The sequence below is a fragment of the Seriola aureovittata genome, chromosome 17, assembly GCF_021018895.1.
Source record: "Seriola aureovittata isolate HTS-2021-v1 ecotype China chromosome 17, ASM2101889v1, whole genome shotgun sequence".
Classification (NCBI taxonomy): Eukaryota; Metazoa; Chordata; class Actinopteri; order Carangiformes; family Carangidae; genus Seriola; species Seriola aureovittata.
In genome coordinates, this window is record NC_079380.1 from 4,663,765 (window position 1) to 4,686,165 (window position 22,401).

Genomic DNA, 22,401 nt, shown 5'->3' on the forward strand with positions numbered 1-22,401 from the left:
ATTTGTTAGTTTACACACTTGAGACTGAAATCCTGAAACTTAATGTGTCTCATCATAGACATCAAACAAAGTGCCAATTTTCTGATTTTCTCACTTTAAAAGCTCCTTATACATACAAAAATACAATTTCCTCTCTAATGACAGCACAACAACATATACTTGCATTTAAAGACATACAATGACGCCTATTAACCTCATTGTTTTGTTTGTCATCAGTGGCTCAACTTTTGAGTTATCTACAACCACAGTTTCTACTCTGCTTGCCCAGAGAGTGTACATGTCCTCTGATTCAACTACATCCACATCTGATGATCTTGTTAACACTGGAAACGCTTTCACTATATGACCAGTGATTCAATTTCAGCCTCTCATTCCATTTGATTTGCCTCAGGTCTGTATAGGTATGGGGTGTGTGTATGGCTTGGCAGTGCAAAACCTTGTGTCTCTAACCCACAAACTTGTGGTATCCACTGAGAACAGAGGAGTTCTGGGCTGGAGGCAACCGCAGAATAACTCGGCTTCTGATTTGGCACTTAGGTGTTCAAATCTAATAATCTCTCAGTAAAAGCAGAAAAGGCTCTCTGACAGAACAGAGGACAATACAGCCAGTCTTTCCTATGGTTTCAACAGTTTCCCATCAATCCTCAGCTGCAGACAGTCACCGACACTGGTCGTTTTGTTGTATTAATCCTTGGCTGCTAGTGTCACACTTGACCCGCCTGTAGTATGCATGACCTGTAACCATAACGGATAAGAAAAGTGTTCTCTCTGTTTAACTGATTGCCATTTCAGAAACTAAACAATTAATCGGTTAATGAAAGGAAAAAATGGTATGTAATTAATGGCAAAATAATTAGTAGGTACCTGTTGATCTGGATGAAGAGATCGCGTCGCTCTAATGCAGGGTAATCTCAAGGTTTATGGTGGCTATATGGGTCATACATTAGCAGTGCTCAGTCCCTATGAATATAACCAGTCAGTATAAGCTCAGTTATACACGTACAGGCAAGACATATTTTATTCTGAGCAGTTATGGAAGAAGTATTAAGATATTTTACTTCTTTACAAGTTACCACCTGCATTCAAAACCTTTCTTAAGTAAATCTAAATAGAAAATTTAAAGTATTCTTGATGCAGAAAGACCATTTTCAGGGTTGCATTATTCTATACATAGTGTGGGATTATTATGACAGATGACGCAGAGCTATTGTTGGCTAGTTCAGTCTGTAACAATGCATTATATTCTATAAGCTGATCATATTTTTCTATGTAAAATTGAATCTGTAAAATACAAGTACAATATTTTCTGCTGAAATGCAGGGGAGCTGAAGTGTAACGTAGCATAAACTAAAGGAGGAAAGATGTGTAAGGAGCTCATTTGAACACATTGTTATTGTTCTGCTGAAGAGACTAAATGAACAAGAAAGTCTACAGCACTTTTCAACACACAGACGCCCCTCTCCCTCTTTCACCACCCCTGTATTTACATACTCTTAAAACACTGTCACACAGCCTGACTAACTGACAGAAGTTATCATTACACAAAGCGCTCGATTCCATAATTTATAGAGATCCCCGTCCCAGTCATGTGGAATTCTCCCAAAATAAATTCAAGTAAACACTTACGCGACAAAGAGGCACTCACAGTGGCCTGGTATGCATAAACAGTATGAACAGTGTGACAGTGTAATCCCAACCCCACACCCCCCCTACCCAATACACACACACACACACACACACACACACACACACATCCAACAACCCAGCCCAGCTCTGACTTCAGGCCGGGGTTGGAAATGAGCCTAAACCCCCACTTCACCCCCAGTGCCAATCCCCGACACCCCCCATCCACCCACCCCACACCTGACTCCTGGCAAAACAAGACAGACTCCAATCCATCTTCCATCGCAATAACACACACCCCAAACCATGTTGTTATGAAGAGTGTTCAGCAAGTTCATCTCCGGGGATGTTTTTGTTTTTTTCCCCAGGACGTCTTATTGTTTTAGCAACACAAGATGCTGTAAATCAATCAGCTCTTTGCTTCACTTTGGCCTTTGTTTAAAAGCGAGATATGAGCTGTTTCCACGATGCATTGTTGAAAGTAAACAGCCGATACAAAGGATGCAACAAAAGACATGATGAGGGACACATTTTACTCACCTTTTTGTTAGCAGAAAAATTCTGACATACCTCCACAGGGAGACAATCATCCATATTACTGATACAAAACAAAGTATTGTCAAAAGGTCTTCTATTTAGCACACTTTAGTGCGTCTCTGTAATTATAACAGCTATGATATTTTGTTTTTTTATTGCTTTATTCTGGTTCTGTAACAAACTAGAGACAGTAATTCACTCATATTTTCATTTTTTTTTCAGTAGCCAGAATCCAGGCTGGATGTTGACTAATATGGGGAACTAAAGGCCAATACTTATATTGATACTCAATTTTCTGTTTGTATTTGTGTTTGGACTCTTCTCTACCTTGAGGATTGTAACTAAACGGGGCTGGTTGAGTTTAAAACGCCTGGGATGGTTGCTATTCGATTTCAAAGGGAATGTTTAGAAACCTGATCCGACCCTCCAGCAAGCATACCTTCTACACCCACGTCTCCCTTGCCCCTCATTCTAAATCACTCCACTGGAGCAGTGTAAACAAACTTCAGTTTGCTCTCTGATATTGAGAGGTTAAGACAAGCGGCAATCCTCCGCTATGACAACATGGCCTCAGACAGACGATGTCATCTGTCTTACCTCACTCTCCATCCATCACTACGCCGGAGTCGACATGTCTGACAGTCCCACTCTCGCTTTTCTCACTGGCACAGGCCTCCACATCTGTCACATTTTCCTCCAAGCTTACTTTTATTACACCAGATGAACTCCGCCTCCTTCCCTCTGAATTCACGGACACCTGAAGGGCAAGCAGGCAGGGAGAAACCTATTGATTAGTCACGGTATCTGATGTCATCCTGGCTCCATAAACACTTTTTCAATCACCACTCAGCTACCTGTAAAATGTGTCAGAGCCATATTGTACAAAAAGAATTAACCTAACTTTAGCATATAAAATGACAGAGTAGAAAAAATAAATAAACATTTCAATTGACTACATTTATTGAGAGATTTGAATTATTGAGCTGGCAACTTGATGCAGAAAAGATAAAACAGATTGATAATTTATAGTGACTCTGGACTTAACCGAAAAGGCTGGAGCTTCAGTCAGAGCTTGTCTGCTTTTCTCAGCTCCAACAGGAGGATATTTGAAAGAGTCGGCCACTTTAAAGCTAATAAAAAAAAGAGCTCTAGCCTTGTGGGGATCATGAGCAGGGAATGATTTAGAGGAAATGTTATAATTTACAAGCAAACCCAAGATATTTTATTCCAGTATAAATCCATGCATAACTAACTGAAGGAATTCTAAAACAAATGAGCTTTTGCAGGCAACAACTACAGTGATTTTACAATAAGACTAATATTTTCACTTCCCCTAGTTGATAACTACAACTGATTTATTGCAATTTAGGGAGACTCAGATAAATCATATTAATAATGTGTGTGATACAAACACTGTGATCTCAGTGTTTGTCAGACAGAGAAATGTGGTACTGATAATGCAGATGCCGGCTGGAAGTTTAAGAAAGGATGAGTTAGGTCCCATGTTTGTGTATGAGCCAGCATGGTTTACATTCATTAGTATTGACCACACTAGCAGCATGGATCTAGGGATGAGCATATTGCTCAGTCCACAGCTTTGGTCATGACTGAAATCTTGACAAATATCGGATGGACCACAGTGATGATACACGACCAAATAACTGAAAGACTGTACCTGAAAGTAAAGTAGAGCCTCTGCTGAACTTTGTGTTTAGTGCCAATATGCAATTGACAGCATGCTAACATGCTAAACTAAGATGGTGGACATGGTAAATATTATACCTGATAAACATCAGCAAATTACCATGTTGGCATTAGCATTTTGCACAAAACACCACTGTACTGTAGCATCACACAGCCACTGGCTTGGCTGCAGACTCACTAACGATTATTCAGATATTATGCTGTGACTCAGAGTTGGTGTCAAATAACAACACTAATGATCAAGTAATAACAACATGGCAAAGCACTTGAAAGAGCAAAGAGAGCAGAAGATACCAAAATAAAAAGTAAGAAAGAAGGCAGTACAACAAAGAGACTGAGGAGTTATTGCACAAAAGCAGTTTTTGACACGAAAACCTGTTTCTCTCCCAGCGAGCAGTTTCTTTTAACACCCACAGGGCAGGAACAAGGAGGAATCTCCCTCTGCTGTGAAGCTGAGGTAACAAAGTCAAACTGTATCTACCAGACAGAAGGTGCCAGCAGGAAGTTTGCCCTTCTGATCTTTGTATAATCTGCTCTGGGGAAGACACAGCTACTCTCCTTACCTCCTTCAAAGGCTCTTCTCCTTAACTTTCAGACTCACATCCTAATCTGATTGAGGAGGAGAGAAAACATTGACTATTCCACAGGACAGAGCAGTGTAAATATTTGAAACCATTGCTATAATACACCAGTGGAAAAGGGGCTCAAATACTGACAGTTAAATCGAATCATTTAGAAACAACAACTTATGGTGTAGCTTTTTTCTTTAAATGCCTCTCAGCAGAGAAGTTACATGTTGTTCTGCTAGAACAAAACAAGTTAGTAGATCATATTATACAGATTTTTCCATGCCCTGACATTCACAAATACAGCATTCATTTTTCTTTGACCTTTGGTCAACCCACATAAAACTGCATAAAGCCAGTGGCACCAGGAGAGGCGCACTGATAAATCAGCAACAGGCCGCAAACAAGGCCTGGTGCTGGCGGACCTGTGTGCAACAGGACAACTCTATCGGTGAATTTCACAGGTCATTACTCTGGCTCCAGCCATCGCAGCCTCCAGTGGCTCTGGAGACGGCCAGCTTTTTCTCAGAGACAACAGCTTACTGGGCTTTGTGCTAGCTAAACAAGCGTGTCTGTCTCACAGCAGTAGATTAATGTCTAGATAGAAGGTTTGCTCCTCAGGGAGACCTGTAGAGGAGCCATCCATCAACCTTCGGAGGCCCATTACACAATAACAAAATAACAAAAATCTGAGAGAGGGGCTCATTGACTGAAACCTGTCCTGTGGGGCTACAGAGAGAGAGAGAGAGAGGTAGACAGAGAGAGACATATCTGAATTAAGTCTTACCAAAGAGAGGTAGGATGAATTTCCTGAATACCACAGTGAGAGCATAAAAACAGCTTTTCATGCTCTGCAGGATAAAGCAGAGCTGAAAGCTGGTGGATGTAAATGATCAGAAACAGTCGAGGTAAAGTAAAAAAACTAAAAGACCAGCCATGTAGGGCTGCAAGTTATGATTATTTGTCTTATTTGTCTGTATATCTGCTGGTTACTTTCTCGATTGATTGATTGATTAATTGTCTATGAAAAGTGAGAAAAATTGAGAAAATCCAAGGAGACTCTTGAAAATTCTGTTGTATTTGACAAACTGTCCAAATATATTCAGTTTACTATCATACATGACAAAGAAAAGTAGCAAATCTTCACAGTGGAGAAGCTGAGGCCACAGAAATGTTAGCTTTTTTTTTTAGCTTAAATAATGAGGGAAACGAATCAATTATCTAAATAGTTGTAGACTAATTTATGGCTGATCAGCTAATCGATTAATTGATTGATCGTTGCAGCTCTACAGCCCTGGGTTCTCACTGCTGTGTGGGCTATAATGCAGCTTAAAGAGCATTTTCATTGAGTGTCATCTGTGAGAAGTTGTGTGTGGTAAACACACAAACCCTCGACCCTCCACATGAATGACAGTAAACAACACAGGATTTCTGGCTGCACCCCCCCCTACCCCCTCACCCCTGAGGAGAAAGGGGGTCACACAAACACAGCATCTGACCGGCTCTTAATTTGTTTAAAGCAGCCCATTCAAACAGGATCCCCAGCAGAGAGAAAATCTCGTTTCCAAGGCTGTCGCCATGGCTCGAGCCGTGTTGTTCAGGAAGGAGATCAGGACGCCGCTGACGACTCAGCTGACTTCCAGCACACACAGCTTCACAGAGGCGCCAGGTTGTAATTAACACTTTGCAGATTACGTTTACAGGACCAACATGGTCTGTCTGAGTTTTATTACCGCCTGGGTTGTACTTCTGCCCTCTGGGGATACAAAACACTCTGTTTGACGCTGTCCTGTCCTGTGTGAGAATGTTTGACAGGTTTTGATCGTGGTGAGAGTCTTCTGGCTGTTCGCTGCTCCTCAGAGATAATGAGAATCGCCCCTCGCTTCTGCCAGTTTTCCAGCTATGACTGGATGAAGAGACACACCACGGTCTGACAATATTAATCTCCTTCTGTCCCCCTATCTGCAGCTTTCATTCATTTATTGGGGCTCACGCTGTTGGTCGAACAGTCTTATTAGAGGAGCGGTGAAACTAATCCATTTCTTGGCAGCAGGCAGCAGACAGCTGGGCAGTGAGGAGTCGCAACAAAGTGGCTGGTATAATTGCAGTGTAATCATTTTCATGCAGCTCCTTGGGTTCTTCTTAGACGGTAAGCAGTGCTTCAGGTTGACATGCTAAGGTAATAGAACAGCCATTAATGTGCCAATGACCTCGTAATATGAGAACCGAGTCATTTAGTGCAGGTTTCTCAGAGCCGACACAAAGGTTTTGTCTTCAAAACACACACAGACATGTGCAGTGTCTTGAAAATTGTAAATGTAAGGTGATTAAATAAAGAAAAATAAAGAAACTTGTTGCTGAGGTTGATTAAAGGCCCCATATAGTATAAAGGTAGATGTTCATGTGCTCTTTGATTAAAAGTCAGGTCTAGGTTCTATATTAATACTGTCATACTATCAAAGCGCTCAGTCCACAGAGAAATGCACACAGCCTGTATTCAGAAACTGAACCTTAGAAAGAGCCATCAGGACATCTGTAACTTTGTGATGTCACAAGAAAGCAGTCACCGCTCTCAGCCATGCCGCAAGCCATGCCCACCTGGACCCACCATCCAACCTTACAAGATTTGAGTGTTTACCTGAAATCTGCTATATTTTTATTCAATCACTCAGAAAAGAGTCAGCCAATCAGTAGAGAAACTCAAAGTCTCCTCTCTTCCGATTGGCTCACCAACCTGTTGTTACTAGAGCTCCAGAGAGAAGCCTGAGAGAGGAGATGTAAAACTACATTGAGATGGTTTTTTGGTTCTTACAGCCAAATATATCTTCTTATGGATCAAAAACACAGGCGAAGTGTAAAATATAGACCTTTAAATATTTTGAAGAAAATATCTTGAGCTGTTTATTTACCAAGTCAAAACTGTTTCCTCAGTGTTACTCTTAGATCTAAAAATATCAGATAAAAGCTGAGCTCATCCAGTGCTAATATTAGTCCCAGTTAACATGCTGAACACTTGCGCTTTTTAATCACGGACCACAGGAGTGTGGCAGATTCCATTCTGTATCCATTGTCACTAAGACAAGCAGAGGAGGATCTGAAAGAACTGTAGAAAACATCTGCACACATCTGTACCACTAGATGGCAGATATCCCCTGACGTACCCTTCAATGCAGTTTCATACCGTTCAGAATGCTGCAGCTGTCATTAATATTCCCTCAATGAGAACTGATGGCTTCCAGTTGTGTTAGGAAAAAAAGAAAAAAAAAAGAAACTTTCACTGGCAAACAAAAAAACAAAACAAAAAAACCAAAACAAGACACACTTCAAATACTGAATCAACATGCAGCAAATTACCACTAAAAACCTGTCAACAACTAACTGTGGTAAATACTACTGAGAGTTAATTATAGATCAGAAAACTGAGAGGTGTCAGTCTCGACGGAAAAAGCCTGGATTTCCCATTTATCTCCCCAAACCACACTCGTGTGTCTTAAACACTTCACACCAAATTAAAGTGAAGTGGAAACCCACTCTCCAGACTAGCAGCACTTCTTTCCACTCCATGGCTGGATGATAAATCTTCAGTCTTCCCTCCTCTACCGCCTGCTTCCCTTGTTTCTCTTTTATAAGCTTCTTCTCTTCTCTCTCTGCTAAGGCAGCAACAGATTGTCTTGATCAAAAAAATAGGTAGAGAAAAGGCTCAAGACCCGAGGCTTTGTGAGGTCAAACATCCCTTTAACGAAAGCTTAAGTGATTTTTAGGTTTTGTACCCTAGAAATCATCTACTTTAAATGAATAATTCAACTTTTTGGGACATTACATTACTTCCGAGAGTTAGATGAGAAGCTCAACACCAATCTTATGGCTGTTAAGTATGGAACTGGAACTGTGAGGCGTTTAGCTAATCTTAGTTTAAAGACTGGAAAGTATCTTCTTTATTTAATTTGCAAACAAGCAGAATGTAAAAAAAGTTCTGCACTGGAACTAATTTGTGATGAACAATAACATGAGAAATGCCTTAAAAACCAAATTTGTGTAGAATGAGTATCAATTCATTCATTCATTCATTCATTCATTTGTTCATGTTTTTCCTTTTTTCAATAAGTGAGATGTACACAATCAAGACATTTATGTCACTGGTAAAACCTGGGATTATGCCTGAACTAGGGGCCCGTCCTGCCCATAAAACATGAAGTATTTATGTGACATGTTTGTGCAGCACCTTAACAGAATGCAATTATATCAGCAACCCACAGGCGTGTTAATGACGCTGCTCCTTCATCAGGATGGAGACGTGAAGATGATTTTGTCTCAGTTTGTGGTGCTTAAGGGCTTTTGCCCCTGATAACCTTTTTTATGTTGAACTTCTGGTAACACTGCTTATGTAATAGAGGCAGCACGTCTGAATTAGTGAAACAACAAAGGGCCTGTGTAAGTTTCTTCTGTCTTTTGACCTTCCTCTTCACTATTTGTGGCAACTTTACCTTCTGCCCCTGGACCCAAACAGCACGGAGTTGGGACCAGTTTTGCGGACTTGAAGCATTATGATGTATGCCACCAAGCTGAGCGAGATTTGATCCCCTCAGTTCCATTGGTCAATACTTTGCATCTTAATAGAAAATATTACCTTAGTTTATGTTAAGGAATCCACACTGGGTGGTGATTTAGGTCCCAGTGATGATATGTGAGGAAGTAAAAGGCAAATTCTGCCAAGACAACACAGTTGCTACTTTTCTCTCAAACTTTAGGAGGGGATACATTTTCACAAAAAGCATGAGTCCCTCATAAAGCATCCATCCTACCATCGCCACACTGCTAGACATGATGCAAAGATACACAATGCGGCTGCCAACACACAGCGGCAACACTGTAAGTGGTTACCAGTGGTGGCTCTTCTCCCACATATAAACCATTCTTAATTCTTCTATAACAAAACTGAAGCTGTTTTAACATTTATGTGTATCCATGTAATGTTCAACACTCGCAGAAAAGAGAGAAAGACAAACACTCCAGCTGAGCCTATCCAGGAAAGCTGCCAAACATATCCCCAATTTCCCAAACACCTTGCTTCCTATCATGCTTTGGTTGCCAAGAGCCCATTGTGAATCGTCCTGAAACCATCCACAACCGAGACCTCTGGCTAAAAACTGAAGACTGTAGGACAAGATTCTGGTTACAAAACAAATCCTACAGGACGAGAGGCTTCCAGCTTCCTCCAGGCTTCTTAATATTTGGTTGCTTTACGCTATATGCCGTAATATCTGTCATATCGTGTACCTATAATATATAATATTCCTGTACAGCTTCTTGTTGCCTCTCATGTATCTTTCTTACGGATATTATTTCCTGGCCTTTTGTATTTACTCCTAACACATTGGACCTAAATGACAGAAATGTCAGCCAGAAATGTGCATTTTTAAGAATAATTTGTTGCATAATTATCATGACTGACTGAATGATTCTGACCACTGATTATACATTACACCATTTAAGTTTGCGAATCTAGAATTTGTTTCAACTCCAGGAAAAAAGACATTCTGCAGCAATCTTGTGGGCCCTTCCTTTTCACACTGACTTTTTTCCAGTATCATGTTGTTGTTGGTATGAAGTGACTACTGAATGGTATTTTAGGAGCCCAGAATAATATCAGCAGAGCAACAGTCCTTTGGTAGTACTTTCTGAAGTTATTGTAGGTAAGAAGCTGAATCAAAGCGGTGGGTCTGGAAACAATTTGCAGAGATCCATCCTACAGTTCATCTGAGAATCTCACAAACCTCAAGAAATGATCTCTTTAGATAGTTAACATCTGATCAAATCACAGCCAAGTGCAATGAGAGTAAGTTAATAAATATCCTTCAGCGGCTTGTTTAGTTGCAAGATGACAGGATGATTGCAAAGACTTGACATGCAAGCGGGAGTGGGTAAACCTGAATGTGCTTGACGCTCGAGAGGTGCCAGTGGAGTGTGTGTGTGTGTGTGTGTGTGTGTGTGTGTGGGGGGGGGGGGGGGGGGTTTGCACTGGAAGAAGCAGGGAGACACGGGAGAGGAATGATGGACGGCTCACACGCCAGCCATTGTGAGAAAATTATAGCTAAGTGCCGCCAACTGAGGCAGTGTGGCGGCCAGCCAAAGCCCCGGGACAACAAAGACCCACGATCCCTGTGAGTGAGTGAGCGCCGGCCTGCCCGCCGAGCCCCAAACCTTCATATTTACATGCAACGCTCAAGAGTTAATTGCATTGAATTCCTGCGCTGGGTGCAAAGTGGGGGCTGTTGTTGCTTTATTTTACATAACAAACACACTGTTTCTAATCATTCCTCTGTGTTTCCAAGGAGGTTGAACCAAAGATGCAAAAAAGGCATGAGACTAAACTCTTCACCCAAAATGACCAAATTGTTAAATCATTATTTGTTGTCATGTGAGAAATAAGTGCAATTTCTTCATCGTAAAAAACAAATGGAGAAGGAAGCAGCGGGTCAGAACACTGATATTTTGTATATGTATTATATGTTATCATGGAGCTTTCATCTTATAAACTGTATTGGTGGCTCCCTGAGGAAAACATGAAAGTTCCACACATTCCTCCAATTACCCTGCGTGTTTGGGAAATGATTTGTATTCGATTCAGCTTCTCAGGAAATGTTCATGTGTGCGCTTTCAGCAGCAGGAGAGCTAAGGGGCCCCTTTAACAAACCAGACCTCATCCTCACAGTAGTTGATGGACAAAAGCCAAAATGTGTCAGGGTTGCTACGGTTCCTGATCTTTCGTAAACGAACAGTGCCCTCTCGACTCTGCAGACTTGGCAGAGCCGGCCCGTGCACATCAAAGTAGGGTCTGACCTTGCATACCATATGAGGTTTGGATTAACGAGCTCTGGACATCAAACAGCAGGATCACCACCCACAAGTCATCAAACCTAGCTCGGTGAAATTTACGGCGGACAAAAATGCTGGAAAAATCAACATCAACCTTGCCATGCATCTCAGTTTGAACATCGTGACCAGGACGGGGAACAGCACCAGCAGCAGAGAGGATATTTCAAAAGCCTCCAATTATCTGATGTGTGGGAGAGCACAATGAACTGGGCCCCACGCCAAACAGCATCCTTTACCAAACAAATAAAACTTTTGACAGGACGTGTCTGCCTTTCAGAGGACGGCAGCCACAAACACTCCTGATATTTAATGCTCGCTGATTTCTGTAACTTCATTTATACTTTAAGTAAAAAAAAGCAATTATAGAGTGAAAATAAAAGATATAAGTAGAATACCAGTTGAAATATCAAACCCTAAATGACATTTCCGGACAGTATTAAACAGACATCAGTAAGATTTGGTTCAAAGTCAGGCCATGAACTGACGAAGAAGCGATAAGCTTTTGTTGTGGATTCATAAATTTAAGGATCTCTTAGGGCTTGAGTAGGGTTGAAACAGTCTAGTTTATATTGTGAGATCCAAGCACGACTGGAGGCAAAAAGCACACAAAGGTGGGACAAAAAGCCTGCTGTCATACAGAGAAGGGTGCGATGTCATGATGTTTCAAACATGTCGATTTATTTGCCGATTTTCTTCTGATTAAAAATTTGGTTCATTAAATGTTGAGCAGTGGTGGGAAAATGTCTAAGCTGACATCTTCAAAGGTCTTGTTCTGTTTGACCAACAGTCCTAAACCGAAAGGTGTAACAGGACTGATTGCCCAATGTGGCATAAAAGGCTGACTGAGAGCTTGGTGTTTCAGAGCCCTTAAACTGCTTCTAGCACCTGAAGATCTCACTCACTATGCATGTAGGTGCACATCTATGCATCAAGCTAAACACAGTCTCAGCACAGGATGAAGACAGGAGTTGGCCTTTGAGGTCACACCAGTGCTAGACAACAGATTCAATGATGGTGATTACAAATCGGAAGAAGATAAAACACTTTATCATGACAGGAAGAGAAGTATCATCAGCATCTTCAAGAAAACACAACTGAAACCAACTGCTGGTCTTCCATCGACTGTATAAGGCCAGTTTTGACCCGCAATGGTGTACAGTGGGATGTTGAATACTTCTACACCTCGGCGCTGCAGAGTTGTGGTGTTAAAAGCATTTTTGTGAGGTAAGAAGTTGAAAACAGCCACAGCTGTAGCATCTATACATTTTTGATTTAGGAATAACTATTACAGGATATAAACACTACATTTACTATCCAGCAAATTAAAAGATGAATAGAATGTACTTGCTGACGTGTGTGAAAACAGACTAGATGGATGATTAGACAGTATGTAGAAAATGGTTGTTTGTAGTTTGTAGTTAATGTTTTTTAATAAGTGACTCTTTTGACCTCCTCGCTGTTGTAACTCTTATCTAAAGGGCTCTGGTCTTACTCAGCAGGAGTACTAGCATAAAAAGCTTCTATATGAGAATAAAGAAAAATGAAAAAAAAATGGAGGAAAATAAATTAGGCTTTAACCTAGCAACAGGTTCATATCTGAGCCGTGTGAACAACAGAAACAGCTGTTCCCTGTTCCACCGGGAGTGAACACCTGGCTTCATTCAGGGACGTTTCCCTGAGGCCTCTGCTGCAGCCACAGCTGGACATCTGGACAGTGAATGAATGAAACTTCTTTATATTTGATCATAGTGATAGATGTATGCAGACACATCCCTCAGCTCATTAAAGCAGCGCTTGTCTACACCAACAAGCTGTGAAATACTAATGAACTGTAAGTTAAAAATAGGTCAGACAGGTTTATGACAAATTTCAATTCACGGATTCAAAACCAAATATAAGAAGTTTCGCTGTCTGTAGTCACATGAACCAGAAGCTAAATCTTTTTGATTAAATTTGTTTATATACTGTATATATATATATATATATATATATATATATATATATATATATTTCTATATATATATGCACATTTTCTTTATGGACACTCATTCTACAACATGAAATACACAAATTTACATTTTTGATCTTGTAAACTCAAATTCCAATCACTACTTTTTCATCTGCATCTCAGTCTTCCTCAGTGGACAGAGTCACTTCCATCACATGAGTCACATGATGTCAACTTCACAACTGAGGTATCACTGTGACAACTGAGCAAAAGTCACTTCATGTCTGGATATGTTTTTTTTGTAGTTGTTGATTTACTACACATTTACCCCGAATTAACTTACTACATAGTATCTTCTGAAAATTTGAACTTTTTCTACACTACAAAAAGATGGAGGCACCTTTGGGTCACTGTTCTTTGGAGTAATAAGTCATTTTACTTCCAACATAAAGACTCTATTAAAGAATGTAAAACAAATGAAAAACATTAATAGTTTTATAGCTTGAGGTCATAGCAAGCATAAATGCGCTGCATACACATTAAAACTATCGCAATTACTGGTCGATGAATGATAGCAGCAGTTCACTGTCATACTTTCCAAATTACTTTTAAACACCTTTGAATTAGTCACTCGGTTAAATTTTGACTCACTCCTGGATTTTTAAGTTTAAATGATATTTTATATGCAATGTGTCTTAGAGCTATATCTAGTGCAAGTCAAAAGTTTCTCTGAGCTACCAGAAGATCAAAAGGTATTTCTCGGCTTTCATCACTGCATAAAACTTTGTGTATCATTTTATTACAGAGCTGTGGTCCAAGTACAGTGGTGAAAGTGTATTCAGAGCTCTCAAACCCCATCATTACAGCACATCCTTTCATGTGCTCAACTGTTTAACAGCATTATTTGAAATTTGTCATTTTCGCTACATAAACATCGCTAAGCAGTCTGACTTTTACAAACTGAACTGGCATGCTCGGCTTATTATTGTATTCGTAATGAAGGTGCCACAGAGGCTACCTTTGGCCTATTAATGAGCCAGTGAACGTTATTAAAAGTAATTTTATCATCTGTAATGAAAAATGAATGACTTGTGTTTGATATTGTTGGCAAAACTAACAAGGAGAAGTTTGCTTTGATCAGTGAAATATCTGAACCCTGTAGGAGAATTTAATCAGCAACAATGTTTTGGCTTCAGAATATCTGCATAGAGAAAAAAATAAAGTTGATTAGGTTAAAGGGGGAGGGAGTAAAAAAAAAAAAAAAGAAGCAATAAAGCGAGCCCATACCCAAAGAGATCATTAAGTTAATGGATTGCTGTTGGCTAAAAGCATTACAGGGTCGGGTAAAAGATCTTTGGACAGTCGAGGCTGAGGAGCGCCACGCTGAGCGACGATGCTGGGAGCCGAGAGCCGGCTCAGAAGTGACGAAGGGCATTAGCAGCCCTGCATCCTCCAGTCTGCAGCTGGTATTAGTAGGCACCGAGCGCTCTGTCAACATGCATTACTCCACACACAAATCATCTGACTGGTGTCAACGCTTTGCCTGTGCTACAGCAGAAAAAAAACAGAGGGGAAAGAAAGATAGAAACTTTGAGAGGAATAAGAACCATTGGGGAAAATCTTGAGTGTAGTTATAAAAATAATCACAGAAGAGATACTGAAAGGGTTTATAGTGACCTAAAAGCTTTAGAAATAGACTGGACAGGACACCTGCTACTTAAAATACACAAAATCAGGTTGAAATAAGAGAAATTAGATGTTAGAAGAAACTATTATCTGATACATTTTCCAGCGCAGCTGTTAAGTGACTATACTCTAATCCTTTAACACCCGACTATGACACACAACACCTGAAATAGGGGGATATCCACAGAGCTTGTCAACTGTGAAGCCTGACCACCGTGAGCTTTATGCAAAAGAACAAACAGTATCATGTAAAAGACGAGAGGATCACCGTCAAACACTGAGGATCCAACACACACATACATCAAAGGCTATTTATTGTGTTTGTTTAAGCTGTATTGTACAGATCTTCCCCCCTTACGTTGCTATCTGGTGACGGGTACAGGGATTTGTCTGCTGCATGTGTACGTGCAGAACTGGCTCTGAGGCTAAGGAGCATCATTATGGACTAAACACAACTAAAACAAAACACAGGCTTTCTGGTGCCCCACAGTCTACCCAACTGAGGCTCTGGAAGAACAGAGGGGGGGGGGGGGGTTGTCTCAGTCAGCATGAGAGAGAAGCAGCTACGTAAAACTGATTACAGAAAGTAATTCATTGAAAACTATAGCTGTAAATTCCCAAACCCACCAGTGGCTCCATCTTTACAGACTCGTGTTATTTGGCCAACTCACAGAACTTTAGATTTAGGGTGAAGATCCCAAAGTTTCCAAAAATATTAAAATTCTAATAAAATAAAGCACAAGAGATCTACAATATTTCTTTTTGACGTGATGGTGCAGCCATTAAAAATACACATCATATAGCTTTAATCAAGAGTTGGAACAAACTGATATGTACTATAAAGTATATGTGACGCTGGTATAAACTATAGAAAGGGTTTTTTTTTCGAGGGGTTCAAGAGTTTAAGGGATTAATTAGCTTCACCCGATTCAGGATCAGTAGAAAAGGTGAAAATGTGTTGGTAGAAAAGTGAGAAGAAGGGGCCTGATGCCAAAAGATGTGAGGCAGTCACTGATGTTTGATGCCAAAGGATGCACATGTCACACACTGTGGTTGATGCACATTCAGGTAAAGTAAAAGAGGCAGAACCACACTGTTTGAGTCCAGAATTACAGATTCTGCATTCAAAATTGTACTTAAGTAAAAGTAGGAGAGTATTAATCGCAAAATGTTCCCATGTATACAAATGAATATGCAGAATATTAATTTAGAATGATATAGTATTACAATATTATTAATGATGCATTAAGCAGCAGATTAATGTTGTCTCTAGAAGAGGAGGAGCTAATTTCAACTATTGTATATACACTGTTGATTAGTTCAATCAGGGGTGGAAGTGTGGTGAGTATTTATATTTTCTACTCAGCTGCATTTATTTGACAGCTACAGTTGCTGGTTCGTAAGAGATTAAGATTTTACATATAAAAACATGTGTTCATACAACATGTTGCACTTCCTTACCCAACAGTATGCATGTTTGCTCACGTTTACACATATGGTCATTCAATAACATTATTTCACTGACAGGGGTCTTAATGAGTACGTTTACTTGCCGACAGGCTAATACGTCTGTACTACTACTTAAGAATTTGAACGCAGGACCGTTTCTATTATATTGATTATTGGTATTGCTATTTTACTTACTGTAAATCCAGTTGTTCGAACACTGATTTTAAAGCTATAAAACTGTCTGTGATGTTTTAATATTGTCTGAAATATTAATCTACAGCTGATAAATAACTGATTTTGTTTCCATCTTTGCTGCGAAGTGCTCAGTCTTGTTGTGTTTCTAGATTTCACATCAAGGGATTAACTATGGTTTCCACTTCTAAGTGTAACTCTGCTGTATATCTTTAACTTTTTTCCCACAGCAAAGACTTATCATATACCAGAGATTTAGGCTTTAGTGAACAGCCTGTAGGTTGTTTTGTAACACTAACATATGAAAGAACAAATCTATTTTAAAGGTGTCATAGATTCACTGGTTGAGACATGTGGAGCATCAGCCTCTGCTTCCTCCACTGTCGAGTAATCTAGCTCCTCTGTTCAGCTCAGCTCCTGCTGGGCTGCAAATGGAGGGGAGGGTTTGTGAAAGAGTGAGAACGGTTTGCAGCTGCTGATTCCTTCAATTACTGAATCTGGCTGCTTCCTTTATCAGCATGTAATGGGTCTGATGTATGACTGACAGCTTTACAGTGATAAGACAGGGCTGGTTAACTGGGGGCCAGGGGAGAGCTATTGACCACATTGTTAAATAAAACCAGTATCCATCTGAGTTATCTCCTTCCAAAGAGTTCTAGTTCATTCTCAAATCCTCTTTTGTTTCTATAATTACAGTGTTACAACATCATTGTAATATGGAGTAAACTGCAGAAGTCTATACACGTGATTGTAAAGATATACCATGATTGTAAAACTTACATGTTGTTTAAAATGGTATTTGCTTGAGAACCTTAGGCTGTGCGCACTGGGGCAGGTGACTTTATCCAGTCGGTCAGACTGAGTATAGGTGATCAAAAAAAGGAAAGAAAAGCATTTAAATTGATTTCAGTGTTGTTTTATTGCAGAATATAAAGAATAAATAGTAAATTTCCTTAATTTACAGGATGAAACAAGTCACTGATAGATGGCTGTATCAATAATCCACGTTTAACTCTGAGGTCCTTTTGCTTCATCCAAATATGGAAAACAGCAAGTCCTTACGTGGCTCTATGCGCCATATCTCCATAAATACAAAATATATAACCAATATTCTCCACAAATAAAGTAGACTCTGGTTACATATAATACTGACTTTGTACAGGGAGTTATATATAACTGCATGGCACCGCATATACAGAAAATACATTCCTACACTCGGTAGTGCATGTGAGAAAAGAATCACAAACATGTTGAGCTTATAATTTATTTTTGCGGCAGAGACTCTTTTAACTGGAGCAGGAGCATTTGCAGTCTGTGATGACCGGGTACTGCACCGGTATCCACGCGCATTTGAGTCCCCCTTTCCTCTGCACGCACCTCCATCTCAGTATCGTCAGGTGGGTCGAGTTCGCAGGTTTACACACCATCCCCTCTGGGACCGAACACGACCTTTTGCTGAGGCAGCTGCCCACGCGCACGAACCGCGGCCAGAACCTGTTGCCCAGGTCGGTCCAGGTGTACACGACCGGACAGAACGAGTACGCCCACAGCCACTGCTGCAGCCGCCGCTTCAGTTTCTTACTGGGCTTGTGCTTCTTGCCGAACTGGACGTCAAAATCCATCGCTCTAATCTCCTTCGGCAGTACTCCGCCGGGCTTTTGGATCTCAAAGTCATCGAGCTCATCGTTCCCGGTGTATTTGTCCTCCATGGGCGGTAAAACGGACAAAAAGCGGCTGTCAAAGTCTCCCAGGAGGCTCTTCAGCTCGGTCTCGTTAAGGTCCCTCTCCTTGGGGTCGAAGACGGGATCTGGGTCCTCTATTAATTCCACAAGCGGCAGACTGTCGCTCGGGATAGGGCGGAGAAGGTAGTAGTGCTGACAAACCCCCCTGCCCATGAGAAGTCCGAGAGACAGCACCAGCAGATACATGGCTAAACACTGCTGAGATTGATCCGTATCAGACGGTCCCGCGGTGAGTTCAGTGCGCACGGGGAGCTGCTACTTTCTTGTGCGCAATTACGCGTGAGCCGTATCCAAACCCGCGTCTTGAGTGTCCTTTAAACTTCACAAACTCCCATGATGAAATTCCGTGACAGAATTAAAAACAGCACCGTCAGGGAAACCTGTTTTTAATAATGAACTGCGTGACAAAGCTCAGATGTCTCCTCGGGCTCCGTGCGCGCGGGCTCGGCATGATGCCCCTGTTGTCTCCTCTGCAGAAAAACGCTGAGCGTAACCCGCGACCTCCGTTATATCCTCCGCACGGACCGTGATGTAATTCGTGTGCCCCTCTTTGAATGTGGGTTTGTTGTCTAGGAGGAGATCCCCAATACCTCCTTCTTCCATCTCACTGGAAAGGGGGGTGGGGGTGGGGGGTGGGTGGCCGAGGGGAAGGAGGAGGGATGCGGGGAGAGGAGACGCCCCCTGTCGGTTTTCCAGACCTCCTTAAATCAGTCTCACAGTAGGAATGACTAGTGAAGTCGTTCATTCTTCAGGGGTGTCGGTCATCTGATGAATCCTTCTGCTGGGAGTCTCTGCAGCCTCCACAACACCCAAAACCTCTTGTAAAATAGTCACTTGGAAATGTACATTTACAAATAATTCGGAGGTACTTTACCCATATATATATATACTTAAATTGAGTCATATATACATTATATGCATTTTATGATATTCTACCTCTATTGCACTATTTATCACACACCTACAACTACATTGCATTTAAGATTTTACATTAAAAAAATTTATTAACTCATGAAATGTGATTGTTTGTAGTTGAAAGTGATTAAATCAGCTGTGGAGGTACAACATTCAAATGCTGCTTGATGCAGCAGTAATGATAATCAAGTTAAATATAATAACACCCCCCAACACTGACAGTGTCCATGTGTACTTTTACTTTCGATACTTTAAGTACATTTTGAGAGGACCTTTACTTTTTGAATGCAGAACTCTCGTTTTTATTACTACATTTTATTTTAGTAAAGTAAAATGATCTGAATATTTTTTCACCACTGGTAAAGTCATACTTCAGTTTGGGAAACACCTCATTTAGTTTAGAGACACTATTTCTGCTCAGACGCATCTGAAATTTCTGGTCATTTAAAGTCTGATGCACACTTGATGTGATCTTTAGGTTTAGATCCATCTTGCAGATAAAGAAAACAAAATTTGTACATGATCACAAAAAGCACCATCTAAGTTTGGACATACATGCATTCTGTGGCGGATGTTCCTCTGAAGAAAACATCACTGCAAAATGAAAATGATTTTCAGTTACAACTGGATGATATTAGTCAACTTTGAGGTTTGAGTCATCAACACGGTTAACGTAGTTAGTCAGGGTTGTGGCTGTTTAGGAAATATCTCAACTAAGGCTGAATTCTTTTGGAAACCTGTATAAAATGATGCACAGTTGGACAACTAAAATATTTCCATTTGATGGAATGTGTCAGAGTCTTGGGTTTGAATATTTCACGCAGTGTAAATATCATAAAGCTTAAATAAAGGGCAGGAACAGAATCTATGTGATACTGTCCAACAGTGTGGAATGAGAGATGAAACTAAAGAAGAAAACTGAACCTTAAGGGTGAAATAAAGTTCATCTGTTTCCAATTTGTTCACAGATTTCTTGATTTAAATGTGATTTTTTTTTTCCTGATAGTATGAGACATCCCCGTTTTTGCCTTTGTCAAAGATGGATCAAAACATCCTGCACAGGAAACGAGCAAAATCAGCAGAAGCTTTCACTTGTTTGAAGGAAAGTACAATCTGAATATGAAATATGAAATGTGAAATGGCCTTTTAAGTGCACTTTTTGCAGTGTATTTACTGCTTGTGTCCAGCTGAAGTGGGACAATATTTCTGCCTGTAACGGTGCCACGGCGAGCCTCTCAATAAAGCCGGCCAAATTAGCTCCCAAATAAACAACGCTCACTAAGCAGCAGCCATGGAAAGTATCACAATTTGCAAACCTGTCTAAACTCATGCTCAGAGAATCATTCTTTGAAAAATAATTTAGTGGAAGAACTTAGCCAGCTGCTACATCAGCCATAAACCATCCGCTTTAGATAAATGCATCTCTGTTTCATTTTGAATGAGCTAATTCACACAAGCACTTGAGCACACGACTCATTTAGTTTACGGTCGAATGATGGTGAAAAGTCTGGAAAATGTCACCCTTATATTTTTCATCTGACCAGCACGTATCATAAACTATCGCTCCCTGACAGATAGGCTCAATCCAGCGCATTCACACGTGAGACGCTGCAGAGTTAACGACAAATGCATACAGACACATACACATCTAATGTATGTGTCCATTAAAATCCTCTAAAAACGCACTGTTTTTAAGGTATAATGCAGTTAAAGATTAAAACCAATTCATTATTTTTGTTAGTGACAACTTAAATGAAGTAGCTGAATTCACTTTCAGTACTTAATCACACACTTGAGGAAGTTTCAAAATGAAATTGGCATGTTTTTTCCTCTTAAGAAATCATATTTCACACACTGGAATATTTCATTTCTAATGTGGCTGCATGGGTGAAGTCCAAATATGGTTCTCATTAAGTGTCATCAGGATTGCCAGGCTCATTTAATGCTGAGTTGTTTTTGTTTCTTCTAATCCCTTCCTACTGTTTTACCACAGGAACATTTTGATAGTGAAATATTCCTCCTTAAAAAGACAGGCTACTTGAGACAGACGCCTGCTTAATTGAGGAGTTTCTTTTCATTCTTAAGTTAACCAAACACAATTCCCTTTGGCTAATAATCTGGCCAAGGTAATGACCTTTTTTTTTTTTCTTTCTTTCTTTTTTTTTTGCGGGGTCTGGTTCTTGAAGACTTTAAAACCTGCGCTTAAGGATATGCGTTCAAAATGAATCTCCCTGTTTGAGCTGTGCACGGGACATTGTGGCCTTCCCTGCTGATTTCTCATTTAGTGAGGAAAAGCAGACTTCTCTCTTGGCAGACACCTTCAGTACTGGTACCAAGAAAAGGCACGCTCAGGTAGAAACACACACAGCAGAAAGGATTCTGATAGCTTTCATCCACACAAAAGACCTGAGATATTTAGAAAGTCTCTTTTGGTCATTATTTTTTTTAAACTAAATCATCGGAGCAGACTTTTGAGGCTTAATGTCCCCTCTGCAGTGGCTCTGTGCAGGAGGTTATCAATGATATAAAGCAGCTACAGTGTCACTCAGAAAACACAAAGCACCTTTCACTGTGCTTTATCTCCATCAGTACGCTGTTTCTCACCTCGTGCTAATTGAGGCCACGCTGCCAAGCTGAATACACACAGACATGAAGTGGGTGCTATTCTGTTTACTCTGGCACTTGGGAGGTGTGCAATTTGCTAGTTTGTTTAGCACTTTTTTCCATTCCTCTGCAATCCAAGAGCACACAATCACAATAATCACTCCTGCTGTGAGCTTAATTAAAATGAATTGCTACTTCTGACCACTGACCATGAGTCGGATGGCAGCTTTGCATTCTCGCAAGTCACACTATTCCTGTCCTGTTTGAGAATATAAGGACCTATTGTCAATACTGTTGATAGCCATTTTCACTCAGTCTTGCATCAACTTGAAATATGAAAATCAACTGGTTTCAGTTTAGCAAGTGAAAATCTGAAGATTTCCATGTCTGTTTAGCGTTTCAGTTCACAAAAATCCAGGTTCATTCAAATGAAACCTGTATGTTAAATCCATAGAGAGTCATCTTCAGGCTGTATACAACACTCATAAATATCTGTGGCTTTTAACGAGGACTATTATTAGTACATTTAGCTAATTTTTCCCACAGGTTGCAGAATTGA

At 40.4% G+C, this 22,401-nt stretch overlaps 1 protein-coding gene and 1 long non-coding RNA gene across 2 annotated transcripts in view; both read right to left on the bottom strand.

Moving 5' to 3' along the window:
* Nucleotides 1–2,151: 2,151 nt before the first annotated feature.
* LOC130185497 (uncharacterized) overlaps nt 2,152–22,401 on the bottom strand; it is a 49,775-nt gene continuing 29,525 nt past the window's right edge. The window contains exon 4 of the long non-coding RNA XR_008830163.1: nt 2,152–2,917. This is a non-coding gene — a long non-coding RNA (uncharacterized LOC130185497). The remainder of the gene's footprint in view (nt 2,918–22,401) is intronic.
* On the bottom strand, nt 17,491–18,942 carry LOC130185496 (noggin-like). The gene has a single exon (XM_056401987.1). The coding sequence runs from the start codon at nt 18,507–18,509 to the stop codon at nt 17,868–17,870; it is 642 nt and encodes a 213-aa protein (XP_056257962.1). The 5' UTR covers nt 18,510–18,942; the 3' UTR covers nt 17,491–17,867.